At 41.1% G+C, this 18,921-nt stretch overlaps 1 protein-coding gene across 2 annotated transcripts; it reads right to left on the bottom strand.

Annotated features, from left to right (window-relative positions):
* Positions 1 to 503: 503 nt before the first annotated feature.
* H3-4 (H3.4 histone, cluster member) lies at positions 504 to 17,855 on the bottom strand. Of its 2 annotated transcripts, none has more exons than XM_065917318.1 (3): positions 17,546 to 17,855; positions 912 to 978; positions 504 to 604 (listed from the first exon to the last, which is right to left on the bottom strand). In XM_065917318.1, exons 1-3 carry the CDS (start codon positions 17,846 to 17,848, stop codon positions 585 to 587), a joined length of 390 nt encoding a protein of 129 aa, XP_065773390.1. In that variant the 5' UTR covers positions 17,849 to 17,855; the 3' UTR covers positions 504 to 584. The 2 variants fall into 2 exon arrangements, with proteins under 2 accessions (XP_065773390.1, XP_065773391.1); XM_065917319.1 differs by having other exon boundaries at positions 17,560 to 17,855.
* Between the last annotated feature and the right edge of the window lie 1,066 nt (positions 17,856 to 18,921).

The following is an 18,921-nucleotide window of genomic DNA, read 5'->3' as shown; positions in this document are numbered from 1 at the left end:
GCTGAGAGATAACTGGTGACAGTAAGAGGAGAGTTGATTTTTATTTTAAGCAAATTCATGGTGTTGTCTGATAAATATAAGGAAAAGAAAGAACATCTGGAAAAGCAGACATTGGCCTTTTGTTTAAACATGTACCTGGATCGGTTTTACTCTGGGAAAGAGTTCAGTCATTTCCAGTGATACTTGTAATAGTAGACCTAAGACATGTTTCAGAATTTATGTTGCTGATGTTACTTAAATATTTTTTAAAATTTTATTTTCAGAAACCATGGAAATCGTATAAAACTTAATTCCAAAAGGTTGATAGTGAAATTTTGAGTCTCTCTCAACTGAAGGTTTTCTCAGTTCCAAGTTTCCATTTTTGAGATTGAATTTCTTGTATATTCTTTAAAAGGTACATATTCAAGTGTCTATTATTTTTATCTAAATGATGGCATATTATGCATACTGTTCTACAACTTGCCTTTAGTTAAACCTACCAAGTAACCAGGACATGTAAGAACTATCTGATTCTTCTTAATGACTTCACATTTTCCCCTCTGAAGCTTTGAGATTGTTTCCAATTATTTTATCATGAAGGTGATTTATTTCTCTGCCCGGTAACCTGAGGCAAACAAATAGGACGTTAATAATGAATGTTTGGGTTGATGCAACATTTTTACAAATACTTCTTACATATCCCACATCATGCTGGTATGGCGGCAACAGGCAGAGACCTGATGTACAAAAGAAAACACAAATTAAGAATAAACAACTTAATTCTATCTATGGAAATTAAGAGGATATGTCCCCCCTTTTTTTTCTTTCATAATTTCTTCCTCTGCCCTTTTCACATCTATGTAAATCCTTTTAGTGGCTAAACTTTCTAGTCTCATATCTCAGGACTGTTTCCCCAAGCACCTGGAACAAACCTCTGAAATCTAATTGTAAAGAAGGAAAAAACTTTTCCTCTGCCCTCTTAGATTCAGTATCTGAGGCCTGCAAATTAACATGACAAAAGACAGATTAACAGGGGAAAAGGCATACAAATTGTATTGATGTTAATATTTTTACATGCTTGCGGAGACTCACAGCAAGAAGTGAAAATCCAAGAAATGGTTAGACTCAGAAGCTTATATATAATTTTACCAAAAGGTATTAAACTGTGGGAAGGTGAGTAACAAATGTATGGCAGGTAAATGTTGTTTAATAAGGTTTGTTTCTCACTCATCAGGGTGCTAACTTTTCATCTTCATGCCCATAAAATTCCCTCAGGGAGGGGCTTTCTGGCAGTCCTAATTTCTTAGAAGTTTCTGCTTTTAGTTAGATAAGGGAAGCACTGAGAAGGTGTCTTTCTACATCTATTGATTCTCAGTGGGCATCAGCTCAAAATGATCCATATGCCAAAGTGGCATAGTTTGAGGTGGCATATTTGGACCCTCTTAATAATCATCAATGAATATAATGCCCATTTCCCAACTTCCTTGGAGGAAATGAGCCTAATTATCCCTTGCAAAATGTATCTAAAGTATTGAATGGGTTGCATCTACTCAGCTCTGTAAAAGAATGAGATTTCTTACAAGCAATGATATGCCAATAAAATGGACAACATGGAAGGAATGGACAAATTCTTAGAAAAGTACATTCCAAGACTGAAAGAAAGAAATAGAAATAGAAAGAAAGAAATAGAAATCATGAACAGACCAATCACAAGTAATAAAATTGAAACTGTGATTTTAAAACTTTCAAACAAACAAAAGTCCAGGACCAGATAGCTTCACAAGTGAATTATATCAAACATTTAGAGAAGAGCTAACTTAATCTATCCTTCTCAAACACTTCCTCCAAAAATGCAGAGGCAGGAACACTCCCAAATTCATTCTATGAGGTTGCCATCATCCTAATGCCAAAACCAGACAAATATATCAAAAAAGAAAAAAAGCAAATTATAGATCAATATCACTGATGAACACAGACATAAAAGTTCTCAACAAAATACAAGCAAATAAAATCTAACAACACATTAGAAGGATCATACACCACAACCAAGTGAGATTTTTCTCAGGGGTGCAAGAATTCTTTAATATATGCAAATCAATCAACATGATATACCAAATTAACAAATTGAAGAGTAAAAATATGACCATCTCAATAGATGCAGAAAAAGTTTTTGACAAAATTCAATACCTATTTGTGATGAAAACTCTCTAGGAAATAGGCATAGAGGGAATCTATATCTCAACATAGTAAAGGCCATATTTGATAAACCCACAGCAAACATCATTCTGAATGGTGAAAAACTGAAAGCATTTCCTCCTAGATCAGGAAAAAGACAAGGATGTCCATTCCCACCACTATTATCCAACATATTAGCAGTTTTGGAAGTCCTAGCCATGGCAATAAGAAAAAGAAATAAAAGGAATCTAAAATGAAAAAGAAGTAAAATTGTCACTGTCTGCAGATGACATGATACTATACATAGAAAATCTTAAAGATGCCACCAGAAAACAGTTGTATCCAACTCTTTGTGACCCCATGGACTGCAGCCTGCCAGGTTCCTCTGCCCATGAGGATTCTACAGGCCAGAATACTGGAGTGGGTTGCCATGCCCTCCTCTAGAGAATTTTCCCAATCCAGGGATCGAACACAGGTCTACCTCATTGTAGGTGGATTCTTTACCATCTGAGCCACCATGGAAGCCCTAAGAAAACTACTAGAGCTAATCAATGAATTTGGTAAAATTACAGGATACAGAATTAATGCAAATCTGGTCCTGGACTTTTGTTTGTTTGGAATTAATGCACAGAAGTCTCTTGCATTCTTCATGACACTTTGGACTATAGCACACCAAGCTCCTCTATGAAATTTTAGACTAGAATACTGGAGTGTTTGATATGACCAGTGCCTTCTCTTGGCAAAACTCTGTTACCCTTTGCCCTGCTTCATTTATACTCCAAGGTCAAACTTGCCTGTTACTCCAGGTATCTCTTGGCTTCCTACTTTTACATTCCTATGCAAAAAAAGGACATCTTTTTAGGTGTTAGTTCTAGAAGGTCTTGTAGATCTTCATAGAAATGTTCAACTTCAGCATTAGTGGTTGGGGCTTGGATTACTATGATATTGACTTGGATTACTATGATATTGAATGGTTTGCCTTGGAAATGAATCAAGATCATTCTGTCATTTTTGAGATTGCCCTGCATTTCAGACTCTTTTGTTGACTATGAGGGCTACTCCATTTCTTCTAAGGGATTCTTGCCCCCAGTAGTAGATATAATGGTCATCTGAATTAAATTTGCCCATTCTGGTCCATTTTAGTTCACTGATTACTAAAATGTTGGTGTTCACTCTTGCCATCTGTTTGACTGCTTCCAATTAACCTTGATTCATGGACCTTAATTCCAGGTTCCTATGTAATATTGTTCTTTACAGTATTGGACTTTACTTTCACCACAAGACACGTCTACAGCTGGGCATCACTTCCACTTTGGTTCGGCCTCTTCATTCCTTCTGGAACTTTCTCTGCTCTTCTCCAGTAGAAGACACCTACCAACCTAGGGGGTTGGGTTCATCTTTCAGTGTCCTATCTTTTTGCCTTTTCATACTGTTCATGGGGTTCTCAAGGCAAGAATGCTGAAGTGGTTTGCCATTCCCTTCTCCAATGGACCACGTTTTGTCAGAACTCTCCACCATGATCCATCCATCTTGGGTGGCCCTATGTGGCATGGCTCATAGTTTCATTGGGTTGTAGAAATCTATGATCCATATGATCATTTTGGTTAGTTTTCTGTGATTGTGGTTTTCATTCTCTCTGCTCTCTGATGAAGGATAAATTATCTTGAGGATGAGAGGCTTGTGGAAGCTTCCTGATGGGAGGGAGTGGCTGTGAGGAAAACTGGGTCTTGCTCTGGTGGGTGGGGCCGTGCTCATTAAATTTTTAATCCAATTTTCTACTGATGGGGGGTGGGACGGGGGGCGGGGCCTGAGGCCAAACTATGGGATGGGTATGGTGGTAATTTTGACCTCGAACAAAAGGACTTATGCCAGCATGCTGCACCCCCAGGACTGCCGCCGACAGTGCCCTGACCCTGTGGCAGGCCGCTTTTGACTCACGCCTCCACCAGAGACTCCCAAACACTCACAGGCAAGTCTGGCTCAGTCTCTTGTGGGGTCACTGCTCCTTTCTCCTGAGCCCTGATGTGCACAAGGCTTTGTTGTGCCCCAGAAGAACCTCTTTCTCTCCCCAGTCTTGTGGAAGTTCTGTAATCAAATCCCACTAACTTTCAAAGTCAGATTCCCTTGCGATTCTTAGTCCCTTTGCCAGATCCCCAAGTTAAACCGGAAGTTTGCTGTGGGGCCTAGAAGTTTTGCAACAGTGTGAGAACTTCCTTGGTATAATCGCTCTCCAGTTTGTAGATTACCCACCCGGTAGCTCTAGAGTGAGGCTAATGCACTCCCCTTTAAGAGGACTTACACCACACGCCAGGCCTCCCAGGCTGCTGCTGCCCGGTCCCCATAGCAGGCCACTGCTCCACAGGACATCATCAAGCACTCAAAGGCGGGTCTGGCTCAGTCCCTTGTGGGGTCACTGCTCCTTTCACTGGGTCCTGGTGCCCACAAGGTTTTGTTTGTGCCCTCCAAAAATCTCTGGTAGGTATGAGGTTTGATTTTAAATGTGATTGTGCCCCTCCTACTGTCTTGTTGCAGCTTCTCCTTTGTCCTTGGACATGGGTGTTTTTTTTTTGGGGGGGGGGGGACTCCTTATTGCAAAATTCAGACTTAAATGGAAAAAAGTAGGGAAAAACCACTAGGCCATTCAGGTATGACCTACATAAAATTCCTTTTTAATATATATATATATACACAGTGGAAGTGACAAATAGAGTCAAGGGATTAGACCTGGTAGACCTGGGCACCTGAAGAACAATGGACAGAATTTCGTAACATTGTGCAAGTGGTGGTGATCAAAACAATCCCCAAGAAGTAGAAATGCAAAAAGTCAAAATGGTTGTCTGAGAAGGGTTTAGAAATAGCTGAGAAAAGAAGTGCAAAGCAAATGAAAAAAGGAAAGATATACTCATCTGAATACAGAGTTCCAAAGAATAGCAAGGAAAAGCAAGGAAAGATAAGAAAGCCTTAAGTAAACAATGCAAATAAACAGAGAAAAACATTAGAATGGGAAAGACTAGAGATCACTTCAAGAAAATTAGAGATACCAAGGGAATATTTATTGCAAAGATGAGCACAACAAAAGAAAGAAATGGTAGGGACCTAACAGAAACAGAAGGGGTTAAGAAGAGGTGGCAAGACTATACAGAAGAGCTATACAAAAAAGACCTTAATGACCCAGACAGGCACAATGGTTTAGGCACTCACCTAGAGCCAGACATCCTGGAGTGTGAAGTCAGGTGGGCCTTAGGAAGCACTACTACAAACAAACCTAGTGGAGGTGATGGAATCCCAGCTGAGCTATTTCAAATCCTAAAAGATGATTCTGTTAAAGTGCTGCACTCAATATACCAGCAAATACAGAAAACTCAGCAGTGGTCACAGGAGTGGAAAAGGTCAGTTTTCATTCCAATCCCAAAAAAACGGCAATGACAAACAATGTTCAAATTACTGCACAATTGCACTCATTTTACATGCTAACAAGATAATGCTCAAAATCCTTCAAGTTAGATTTCAACAGTACTTGAGCTGATAAATTCCAGATGTACAAGTTTGATTTAGAAAAGGCAGAGGAGCCAGAGATCAGATTAGCAACATCTGTTGGATCAAAGAAAAAGCAAGGGAATTCCAAAAAGACATCTACTTCTGCTTCATTGACGATGCTAAAGCCTTTGACTGTCTGGATGACAACAAACTGTGGAAAATTCTTACAGAGATGGGAATACCAGACCACCTTACCTGCCTCCTGAGAAACTTGTATGCAGGTCAAGAAGCAAGTTAGAACTGGACATGGAATAACAAACTGGTTCCAAATTGGGAAAGGAGTACGTCAAGACTGTATATTGTCACCCTGCTTGTTTAACTTCTATGCAGAGTACCTCATGCGAAATGCCAGGCTGGATGAAGCACAAGCTGGAATCAAGATAGCCAGGAGAAATATCAATAACCTCAAACATACAGATGATACCACACTAATGGCAGAGAACAAAGAGGAACTAAAGAGCCCCTTGATGAAAGTGAAAGAGTAGAGTGAAAAAACTGACTTAAAATTCAACATTCAGAAAACTAAGGTCATGGTATCCGGTCCTACCACTTCAGGGCAAATAGATGGGGGAAAATGGAAACAATGACAGATTTTACTTTCTTGGGCTCCAAAATCACTGTGAATGGTGACTGCAGCCACAAAATTAAAATACACTTGCTCTTTGGAAGAAAAGCTATGACTAACCTAGACAGCATATTAAAAAGCAGAATCATCACTTTGCCAACAAAATCTGTCTAGTCAAATCTTTGTTTTTTCCAGTAGTCATGTATGGATGTAATAGTTGGACCATAAAGAAGATTGAGCACTCTAGAATTGATGCTTTCTAACTGTTGTGCTAAAGACTCTTGAGAGTCCCTTGGACACCAAGGAGATCAAACCAGTCAATCCTAAAGGAAATCAACACTGACTATTCATTGGAAAGACTGATGCTGAAGCTTCAGTCCTTTTGGCCAGCTGATACAAAGAAGTGACTCACTGGAAAAGACCCAGATGCTGGGAAAGATTGAGGGCAGGAGGAGAAGGGGAAGATAGAGGATGAGATAGTTGGATGGCATCATCAACTCAATGGACCTGAGTTTGAGACAGTGAAAGATAGGGAAGCCTGGCGTGCTGCAGTCCATGGGGTGGCAAAGAGTTGGACACTACTGAACAACGTCATCATACTGGAGTGGGTTACCATTTCCTCTTCCAGAGAATCTTCCTGACCCAGGGTTCAAACCTGCATCTCCTGCATTGGGAGGCAGATTCTTTATCTACTGAGCCATTGGGGATGCATTCTTACACTAACAATGAAAGACCCGAAGGAAAAATTAAGGAAAAAGTTCCAATTACCATTGCAACCAAATGAATAAAATTCCTGGGAATAAACAAACCTAAAGAGGCAAAAGGTCTGTACTCAGAAAACTATAAAATACTGATGAAATACATCAGAGATGACACAAACACATGGAGATATATTCTATGTTCTTGGAATGAAAGAATCAGTATTGTGAAAATGACTATAGTACCCAAAGCAATCTACATATTCAGTGCAATCTCTATCAAATTATCAATGGCATTTTCCAGATAATTAGAACAACAACAAAAAATCTGTACAACCTATATGGAAACACAAAAGACCCTGAATAGAAAAAGCAATCTTGAGAAAGAAAAATTGGGCTAGAGGAATCAGGCTCCCAGACTTCAGACTATGAAACAAAGCTATAATAATCAAGACAGTAGGATATGGGCACAAAAATAAAAATATAAATCAATGAAACAGGATAGAAAGCCTGGAGATAAAACCACACACCTGTGTCACCTAATCTATGCATCTATGCACTGTTGTCACCTAGCTAGACCTATGATTGTTAGACAAGAATATACAATGGCGAAAAGACAGCCTCTTCAATAAGTGGTGCTGGGAAAACTAGACAGCTACATGTAAATGAAATTAGAGCACTTCCTTCTACCATACATGAAAATAAACTCAAAATGGATTAAAGACATAAATATAAGGCCAGACACTCTAAAACTTTTAGAGGAAAACATAGGATATTCTTTGACATAAATTGCAGCAATATCTTTTTTGACCCACTTCCTAGAGTAATGAAAATAAGCAATTGTGATCTAATTAAGGTAAGCTTTTACATAGCAAAGGAAACCATGAAAAAGATGAAAAGACAACTCTCAAACGGGAGAAAAAATTGCAAATGAAGCAACTGACAAAAGATTAATCTCCAAAACATACAAGCAGCTCATGCATTTCAGTATCAGGGGGGAAAAAAAAGAATTTAAAAATGGGGAGGAAGAACTACACAAACTATTTCTCCAGAGAAGACATAGATAGATAACAAACACATAAAAAGATGCTCAACATCTCTCATTATTAGAGAAATGCAAATCAAAACTCTATGAGGGGCTTGCTTCCCTGGTGGCTCACTGGCAAAGAATCTGCCTGCCAATACATGAGGCGTGAGTTCAATCCCTGTTCCGGGAGGATCCCACATGCAACTAAGCCTCTGCACCACACTACTGAGCCTGTGCTCTACATCCTGGGAGCTGCAACTACTGAAGCCCACGTGCCCTTAAGCCCGTGCTCTGCAGCAACAGAAAAGTGAAATGAGAAGCAACTAGAGAGTAGCCCCCTCTGGCCACAAATTAGAGAAAAGCCTGTGCAGCCATGAAGAACCAATGCAGCCAAAATAAACAAACAAATTTATAAAAAAATTACTTGAGGAAGCGATACCAAAATCAGGTTGATTATCTTCTTTGCAGCTGATGATGGAGAAGCTCTATACAGTTGGCAAAAACAAGACCGGGAGATTACTGTGGCTCACATCATGAGCTCCTTGTTGCAAAGATGAGGCTTAAATTGAAGAAAGTAGGGGAACTACTAGGCCATTCAGGTATGACCTAAATAAAATCCCTTATGATTATACAGTGGAAGTGACAAATAGATTCAAAGGATTATATCTCGTAGAGTGCCTGAAGAAATATGGATGGAGGTTCATAACGCCGTACAGTAGGCATTGACCAAAACCATCCCAAAGAAAAAGAAGGCAAAACGCTTGTCTCAGGAGGCTTTACAAATAACTGAGAAAAGAAGAGAAGTGAAAGACAAAGGAGAAAGGGAAAGATAGATCCCACTGAATACAGAATTCCAGAGAATAGCAAGGAGAGATAAGAAAGCCTTCTTAAGTAAACAATGCAAAGAAATAGAGAAAAACAATAGAATGGGAAAGACCAGAAATCTCTTCAAGAAAATTGGAGATATTGAGGGAATATTTCAAGCAAGGATAAACACAATAAAGGACAAAAATTTTAAAGACCTAACAGAAGCAGGAAATATCAAGAGGTGGTGAGAATACACAGAGCTATATATAAAAAGTCTTAATAACCACGATGGTGGGGTCATTCACGTAGAGCCAGACATCCTGGAATGCGAAGTCAAGTGGGCCTTAGGAAGAATTACTATGAACAAAGCTAGTGAAGGTGATGGAATTCCAGCTAAGCTATTAAAATCCTAAAAGATAGACGCTGTTAAACTGCTACACACAATATGTCAGCAAATTTCAAAAACTCAGCAGTGGCCACAGGACTGGAAAAGGTTAGTTTTCATTCCAATCCCAAAGATGGGCAACGCCAAAGAATGTTCAAACTACCATGAAATTGTGCTCATTTCATATGCTAGCAAGGTTATGCTCAAAATCCTTTACGCTAAGGTTCAGCAGTACTTGAACCAAGAAGTTCCAGACGTGCAAGCTGGGTTTTGAAGAGGGAGAGGAACCAGAGATAAAACTGCCAATATTTATTGGATCATAGAGAAAGCAATGGAATTCCAGAAAATCATCTACTTCTCCTTCATTGACTATGCTAAATCCTTTCACTGTGTAGATCACACACACACAAAAAAAAAACCTGGAAAATTCTTAATGAGATGGGAATACCAGACCATCTTACTTGTCTTACTTCTTGAGAAGCCTGTATGTAGGCAAAGAAGCAGCAGTTAAAACTGGACATGGAACAACTGACTGGTTCAAAATTGGGAAAGGAGTATATTAAGGCTGTATATTGTCACCCTGCTTATTTAACTTATATGCAGAGTACATTATGCAAAATGCTGTCCTAGATGAATCACAAGCTGGAATCAGACTTGCTGGGAGAAATATCAACCACTTCAGATATGCAGATGAGACCACTCCGATGGCAGAAATTGAAGAGGAACTAAAGAACTTCTTGATGAGAGTGAAAGAAGAGAGTGAAACAGCTGGGTTAAACCTCAGCATTCAAAAACAAAGATCATAGCATCTTGTCCCATCACTTTATGGAAAACAGAAGGGGAAAAATTGCAAACAGTGACAGACTTTCTTTTCTTGGGCTCCAAAATCACCACAAATGGTGACTGTAGCCATGAAATTAAAAAGACCCTAGGTCCTTGGAAGGAAAGCCACGACAAACCTAGACAGTGTATTAGAAAGCAGAGACATCACTTTGCTGACAAAGGTCTGTATAGTCAAAGCTATGGTTTTATTAGTAGTCATGTATGGATTTGAGAGTTGGACCATAAGGCAGACTAAGGGCTGAAGAATTGATGCTTTCAAATTATGGTCCTGGAGAAGACTCTTGAGAGTCTCTTAGACAGCAAGCAGATGAAACCAGTCAATCCTAAAGGAAATTAATCCTGAATATTCACTGGAAGGCCTGATGCTGAAGCTCCAATACTTTGGCCACCTGACTGAAGAGCTGACTCATTAGAAAAGACCCTGATGCTGTGAAAGATTGAAGGCAAAAAGAGAAGAGGGTGGCAGAGGATGAGATGGTTGGATAGCATCACTGATTCAACTGAAATGAATTTGAGTAAACTCCAGGTGATAGTGAAGGACAGGGAAGCCTGGCATGCTGCTGTCCATACCCTTGTAAAGGGACAGACACGACTTAGTGATTGAACAACAACATAAGGTATCAACTCATGTGGTGAGAATCGCATAATCAAAAAAAATCTATAAACAAATGCTGGAGAGACTGCAGAGAGAAGGGAACCCTCTTATACTGTTGGGATACAGCTACTGTGGAGAATAGTCTGGAGGTTCCTTAAAAAACTAAAATAAAACTACCACATTTATGTAGAGAAAATCAGAATTCAAAAAAATGCATGCAACCCGAATGTTCATTGCAGCACTATTTACAGTAGCCAGCACATGGCAGTAACATAAATATCCATCAAAAGAGTAATGGATAAAGAAGATGTAATACATACATACAGTGGAATAGTACTCAGCTATACTCCAACAGGTTCAGGTGTGCATGTAGTCTTAGCATCATCATTGTCCTCTTTTTTAACAAGGTCCTCTTAGGCAATGGCTGCCAAGGCTTGCTGTACTAAAGCTAATATGCAATTAAATCCTCTATTTTCTGTTCAGTTCAGTTCCATCGCTCAGTCATGTCCAACTCTTTGTGACCCCATGGACTGCAGCATGCCAGTCTATGCTCATCAAGAAGAGGCTTCCCAGGCCAGTCACAATGATGATCAATATAAAGGCCAATATGTATGTCAGTAACAATAGTTAAATACAAATTTTGGGTACAACTCTGCACTGGGTGATTTAAGAGAAAATAAAACAAAGATCTTCATGCCTGCACACCCTGGATAAAGTGAACATATAGTTTAAGATAAAGTTTAAGGAGCAAATAGTTTAAGGATAAAGTTTAGGATAACATTTAAGATGTAATGACTTCATATGTTGTACCAAGGACAATCTCAAGGTCATAGCATTCTTCAGTTCAGTTCAGTACAGTTCAGTCACTCAGTCGTGTCCAACTCTTTGTGACCCCAGCACACCAGGCTTTCCCGTCCATCACCACCTCCCAAAGCTTGCTCAAACTCATGTCCATCAAGTCGGTGATAACATACAAACATCTCTTCTTCTGTCATCCCTTTCTCCTCCTGCCTTCAATCTTTCCCAGCATCAGGGTCTTTTCAAATGAGTCAGTTCATTGCATCAGGTAGCCAAAGTGTTTGAGTTTCACCTTCAGTATCAGTCCTTTCAATGAATATTCAGGACTGATTTCCTTTAGGATGGACTGGTTGGATCTCCTTGCAGTCCAAGGGACTCTCAAGAGTCTTCTCCAGCCCCACAGTTCAAAAGCATCAATTCTTCAGTGCTCAGCTTTCTTTATGGTCCAACTCTCACATCCATACATGACTACTGGAAAAACCATAGCTTTGTCGAGATGGACCTTTGCTGGCAAAATAATGTCTCTGCTTTCCAATATGCTGTTTAAGTTGGTCATAACTTTCTTTCCAAGGAGCAAGCATCTTAATTTCATGGCTGCAATCACCATCTGCAGTGATTTTGGAACCCCCCAAAATAAAGTCTCTCACTGTTTCCATTGTTTTCCCATCTATTTGTCATGAAGTGATGGGACCAGATGCCATGATCTTAGTGTTCTGAATACTAAATTTCAAGCCAACTTTTTCACTCTCCTCTTTCACTTTCATTGAGAGGCTCTTTAGTTCTTCTTCACTTTCTGCCATAAGGGTGGTGTCATATGTGTATCTGAGATTATAATATGCCGGGAAATATTTCTCCTGGCAATCTTGATTCCAGCTTGTGCTTCATCCAGTCCTGCATTTCGCATGATGTACTCTGCATAGAAGTTAAATAAGCAGGTGACAAAATACAGCCTTGACATAATCCTTTCCCTATTTGGAACCTGTTTGTTGTTCCATGTCCAGTTGTAACTGTTGCTTCTTGACCTGCATACAGATTTCTCAGGAGACAGGTAAGGTGGTCTTGTAGTCCCATCTCTTTAAGAATTTTCCACAGTTTGTTGTGATTTATACAGTCAAAGACTTTGGCATAGTCAATAAAACAGAAGTAGATGTATTTCTGGAACTCTCTTGCTTTTTTGATGATCCAGCAGATATTGGCAATTTAATATGTTTCCTCTGCCTTTTCTAAATCCAGCTTGAACATCTGGAAGTTTAAAGCCTGGCTTGGAGAATTTTGAGCATTACTTTGCTAGCATTGAGATGAGTGCAATTGTGTGGTAGTTTTAACCTTTTTTTATTTTTTATTTTTTTGGTATTGCCTTTCTTTGTGATTGGAATGAAAACTGACCTTTTTCAGTCCTGTGACCATTGCTGAGTTTTCCAAATTTGCTGGCATATTGAGTGCAGCACTTTCACAGCACCATCGTTTAGGATTTGAAATAGCACATCACCTCCACTAGCTTTGATGTTTTCTAAGGCCCACTTGACTTTGCATTTCTGGGTCTAGGTTAGTGATCACATCATCGTGGTTATCTGGGTCATGAAGATCTTTTTTGTATAGTTCTTCTGTGTATTCTTGCCACCTCTTCTTAATATCTTCTTCTGTTAGGTTCATTCATACCATTTCTGTCCTTTATTGTACCCATCTTTGCATGAAATGTTCCCTTGGTATTTCTAATTTTCTTGAAGAGATCTCTAGTCTTTCCCATTCTATTGTTTTCCTCTATTTCTTTGCATCCATCACTGAGGAAGACTATCTCTCCCTGCTATTCTTTGGAACTCTGCATTCAGATGGGTATAGCTTTCCTTTTCTCCTTTGTCTTTAGCTTTTCTTCTTTTCTCAGCTATTTGTAAGGCCTCCTCAGACAACCATTTTACCTTGCTGCATTTCTTTTTCTTGAGGATGGTCTTGATCACTGCCTTTTGTACAATGTCATGAACCTCCATCCATAGTTCATCAGGCACACTATCAGATCCAATTCCTTGAATCTATTTGTCACTTTTACTGTATAATTGTAAGGAATATTATTTAGGTTATACCTGAATGCTCTAGTGATTTCTCCTACTTTCTTCAATGTAAGTGAATTTTGCAATAAGGAGTTCATGATCTGAGCCACAGTCAGCTCCCAGTCCTGTTTTTGCTGACTGTATAGAGCTTCTCCATCTTTGCCTGCAAAGAATATAGTCAAATCTAATTTCAGTATTGACCATCTGGTGATGTCCATGTGTAGACTTGTCTCTTGTGTCGTTGGAAGAGGGTGTTTGGTATGACCAGGTCATTCTCTTGGCAAAACTCTTAGCCTTTGCCCTGCTTCATTTCGTACTCCAAGGCCAAATTTGCATATTTCTTGACTTCCTACTTTTGCATTCCTGTCCCCTATAATGAAAAGGACCAAAAAAGAGAGAGAGAGAGAGAGAGAGAGAGAAAATGACATCTTTTTTGGGTGTTAGTTCAAGAAGGTCTTATAGGTCTTCTTCATAGAACCGTTCAACCGCAGCTTCTTCAGCATTACTGGTTGGAGCATAGAATTGGATTACTGTGACACTGAATGGTTTGCCTTGGAAGTGAACTGAGATCATTCATTTTTGAGATTGCACCCAACAACGAACTGCATTTCGAACTCTTGTTGACTATGAGGGCTACTCCATTTCCTCTAAGGGATTCTTGCCCACAGTAGTAGATATGATGTCATTGGAATTAAATCGATATTCACTCTTGCCATCTCCTGTTTGACCACTTTCAACTTACCTTGATCCGTGGACCTAACATTCCAGGCTCCTATGAAGTATCGTTCTTTACAGCATCGGACTTTACTTCCATCACCCGTCACATCCACAACTGGGCGTTGTTTTCACTTAGGCTCCATGTCTTGTTTCTGGAGTTATTTCTCCACTCTTCTCCAGTAGCAAATTGGGCACCTACCAACCTGGGGAGTTCATCTTTCAGTGTCCTATATTTTTGCCTTTTCATACTGTTCATTGGGTTCTCAAGGTAAGAATGCTGAAGTGGTTTGCCATTCCCTTCTCCCATGGACCATGTTTTGTTAGAACTCTCCACCATGACCCGTCCATCTTGGGTGGCCCTACATGGCTTGGCTCATAATTATCATTGAGTTAGACAAAGCTGTGGTCCAACTGATTAGTTTGAATGAAAACCACAATCACAGAAAACTACTCAGTCTGCCCTCTGATAGATAAGAAGTTTATGGAAGCTTCCTAATGGGAAACTGACTCTGGGGGAAACTGGGTCTTGTTCTGATGGGCGGGGCCATGTTCAGTAAGTCTAATCCAACTTTGTTGATGGGTGGGGCTGTATTCCCTCCCTGTTGTTTGACCTGAGACCAAACTTGGTAGGGGTAATGAAGATAATGGTGATGTCCTTCAAATGTCTTGGGCACACACTGTTGTACTCAGTGCCCCTGACCCTGCAGCAGGCCATTGTCAACCCATATCTCCACCAGACTCCTGGACACTGACAGGCAAGTCCGGGTCAGTCTCTTGTGGCGTATATTTTCTGCAGTTGTAAATTATTAGAGTAAACCAATTTAGTCGTGATATGCCACCCTAAGGGCAGGGTTCTATTTCTTAGAATTCTTGGTTGCAAACCACAACTTAAACTGGCATAAAATCATGGCACATTTATATCCTTACCAGGGCTCTGATCAGGCAGAGCCTGATGAACAATGACATTGTAATATTATAGTATCACCAAATACAGGGTCTGGCTGCTCTTTACTGAAAAGCCAATAAGCAGGCCTGGTTGGTGGAAAGGAAAATTTGCTTTATTTCAGATGCTGGCCACTAGGATTGGGGGAGGGCAGATATCATGGAAACTAGTGAGGCAGGAGCTTTTTTAGACAAAAGTGGAGGACAGCTACATATAGAAACAGCAGCAGTCAGTTCTGACAGTTATCTTTAAATTGGTCACTGGTGGTCTGCCAAACGTCATCTTGGTAATTTCAGGTACAGTTAATCTTCAGATCCAGGGTCCATTTGTTCCCATTTCTTTGAGGCCAGTTCTCAGAATTGTGGCAGCTTATGTCATGGGTACAGTCTGGTCATCATGTAATTAATTTTTCACGCTAGCGTATTAGTATCTATAAGACAGCTCATAGGATATGGCTCAGAATATTACCTATATCCTTGAGAAAGAGCTAAAGTTCCTTGACTATACTTACTAACTACATTGTCATTATTTGGTCTCCTTGTTTTCCTTTGTTTCCGCATTTCCCACTTCTCAAATTAAACTTATTTGACTACAGTTTTCCACAGACAAAAGACAAGTAAATGATATTGGGGGGGTGGGGTGGGGGCGGGCAAGTACCATAGGGTCCTGCTGTTTCAACAATCCCTAGCACCAGCCTGGAATTATTGGTCACAGCTTTTATTGTCATGAAATTTAAAAAATCAGAATAAAACAGGCACCAAAACAGCAGAGTTGGGAGATGAAAGACAAAGAAAGCTGATGCTAACTTGCAATACTTATCGCCTTTTAAATAACCCCAAGTCTGCAATCTTCCTTTTCTGTGCTTTGTGAAGTCTTTATCTTGCAAGGAATAGATTTAATTCATAGAAAGCAGCAAACCCAGACTGGATCTGCATGTCACCTGGTGACCTGAAATTAAAGAGTTCCTGGAATGAAGCAGACAATAACTGGAATTGAAGCTTCTCCAAAATACACAGACCAGGCCTGTTCAAAGTTTATCACCAAGCCTTTGGTGGTGACATACTGCAGATTATGTCCACAAGGAATGAACTGTGATTAGAGGTTTTGAAACTTTCAAGCCCATCTCCAGGAATGGGACAGCAGTTGGAGGTTGCATTCAATCACCAATGACTCAATCAACCGTGCCTGTGTAATGAGGCTTCCATGACAATCCCCGTAGGACTGGCGTTTCCAGGTTGGTTAGCAAGAACTCATACACATGCCTAGAGGGTGGTGCACCATAACTCCATGGGAGCAGAAGATCCTGCATTTGGGACCCAAGTACACATTCCTTAGCTATTTATAGCCTTTAATTTTTTATAATTAAGCCAGAAATCTAGTAAGTAAAAAAATCAACGTTGGTTATTTCTCTTAGCTACACACAGGCTTCATCATTTCAACCGCCAAAGGTGTAGCCCGAACAAGTATAGTACGGAATGGATTTTATCCCCTTTGCATGACGAGAAAACCTAGCAGGCTTTTAATCAACTTAATAAAGCTTCAGTGGAGAAACTTCAAATCACCACCAATGGAAAATTCTTTTTCTCCTAAAATCCATGCTCCCATCATCTCCACAGAGCTCCACTACTGAAAGTATGGTTAACCACCCTGTGTTTCAACAAGTTCACTCAATGGGAATGGAAAACTCATTACCACGTGCTGCCAAGTTACCAGCTGTTCCTCAGTCATGTCTGACTTTTTGCAACCCCATGATCTGCAGAACGCCAGGCTTCCCTGTCCCATCAACTCCCGGAGGTCGCTCAAACTCATATTCATTGATTCTGTGATTCCATCCCATTCCATCTCATTCTCTGTTGTCCCCTTCTCCTGCCATCAATCTTTCCCAGTTACCAAGGTCTTTGTTCAAGTATCAGTTCTCCACATCAGGTATATTGCCTAACTACCATAGCAAAGCTCTCTTCTTGAAAGAGTAATACTTGGCACTACCCATGATTTCACTGAGGCTTCCCTGATGGCTCAGATGGGAAGAGGCTGCCTACACTGCAGGAGACCTGGGTTCAGTCCCAGTGTCACCAAGATCCCCTGGAGAAGGGACTAGCAACCCGTTCCAGTACCCTTGCCTGAAGAATTCCAAGGACAGAGAAGCTTAGCATCGCAGAGCAGGACACGACTGAGCGACTAACACACACACCCCGTAAGAATTAGTCAGGCTTCTAACTCAAAAGGACCTAACTCGTCTGTGTACAGCACTCTTTTTGAGCAGGTAGTGGCTCTGAAAAGAGCCTTTGGGGGTCAAAATTATCAACCACGTGCACTAAAGAATCTAGGCACGCTCTCCACGAATTCGCCGTGCCAGCTGGATATCCTTAGGCATGATGGTGACACGCTTAGCATGGATGGCACACAGATTGGTGTCTTCGAAAAGACTGACTAGATATGACTCACAAGCCTCCTGCAGTGCCATCACAGCTGAGCTCTGGAAGCGCAGATCGGTTTTGAAATCCTGCGCAATTTCCCGCACCAGGCGCTGAAATGGCAGCTTCCGAATCAAAAGTTCGGTAGACTTCTGGTAGCGGCGGATCTCGCGCAGTGCTACGGTTCCAGGCCGATAGCGATGTGGCTTCTTCACGCCACCGGTAGCTGGGGCACTCTTGCGAGCAACTTTGGTAGCTAACTGCTTACGAGGCGCTTTGCCGCCAGTGGACTTGCGGGCAGTTTGCTTCGTTCGGGCCATGCCGGTGCCGCTTCCACCACCTAGATGACAATAGATGTCACAGCCTTCTCTGTCCCCCACCGACGAGCGATCGGTCGAAGCCTGCCCTCTTTTATAGAGGGTGTAGTCTTCCCATTGGCCAGTTGCTGGGTGGCGTGAGGGCAGGCTAAGCTCTGATTGGTCCATGGAGGCATAACATGGGAGCCTGCCCCTTATTTTCGGGATGCGAGGGCTTGGCCTCACAGCCTGGTGTCTTGGAACTCGCAGGGTTGCTCGGAGAGCAAGTGGGTCTGAGTTGGATTGGGGTGGGCATCAGGTCTGGGTTCAGGTGGGCGTCATTGTGTGTGTTGCTAACATGTACAGTTCTCCATGTACAGCTCCCTTGTTTTTCCTCAGCATTCTCTTCCTCCCCTATGGGCTGAGGGAAGAAAGTTCTAGAAGCTTACACTCTGCATTTGGCCTGTTTGTAGTGACAATTTGAATTTTCTTGATGGTTAAAGGAATTCCCTCAATCATTGTGCCCTGCAGTGAACCATCTTCGCCAAATGACACTGATGACACTCGATGGGGGTGGGGAGGTGGGGGCGGGGGTGGGGGAGGGGTGGGGAGTGGGCGAAGCAGAAAGAACAGGAAGTAGAGGACCTAAGGGAGGACCTCTGGCAGGAAACTGCCCCCCCCAAAGATATTCCCTCTTCCCTGATTGGCTTTGGGTACATGCTATTTGCATTCCTTTCCCTGATTGGTGGCAGGTAGAAGCCCTATTTTGCATAAAGCTGAAAACAAAAGGAGGAATCAGCACGTATATAAAGGAAAAAACCAAGCAGGGTCTGGTCCTCCCTCCTGTCTTGACAGTGTATTATCTGTTATATTTTTAATAAAGTTTTATTTGCCTGAGCTCTTACTGGGCCATAACTAGCCTGCTATTTCAAACTCTTGCTATACCAGAGGAAAGCTGAGATAATCCTAAATGCTTGAGCTGTAGTTAACTTAGTATTTCAAATCTCTTATGTTGAGAACCTGCTGAGAGGAATAAACCAGCCTGACAGTTCTGAACAAGATGCTTATCTGCTCAGCTTTGGCTCAGTATCCTACCT

The sequence above is a fragment of the Muntiacus reevesi genome, chromosome 1 (genome assembly GCF_963930625.1).
Source record: "Muntiacus reevesi chromosome 1, mMunRee1.1, whole genome shotgun sequence".
NCBI lineage: Eukaryota > Metazoa > Chordata > Mammalia > Artiodactyla > Cervidae > Muntiacus > Muntiacus reevesi.
This window is presented reverse-complemented; position numbering and strand designations above follow the sequence as displayed.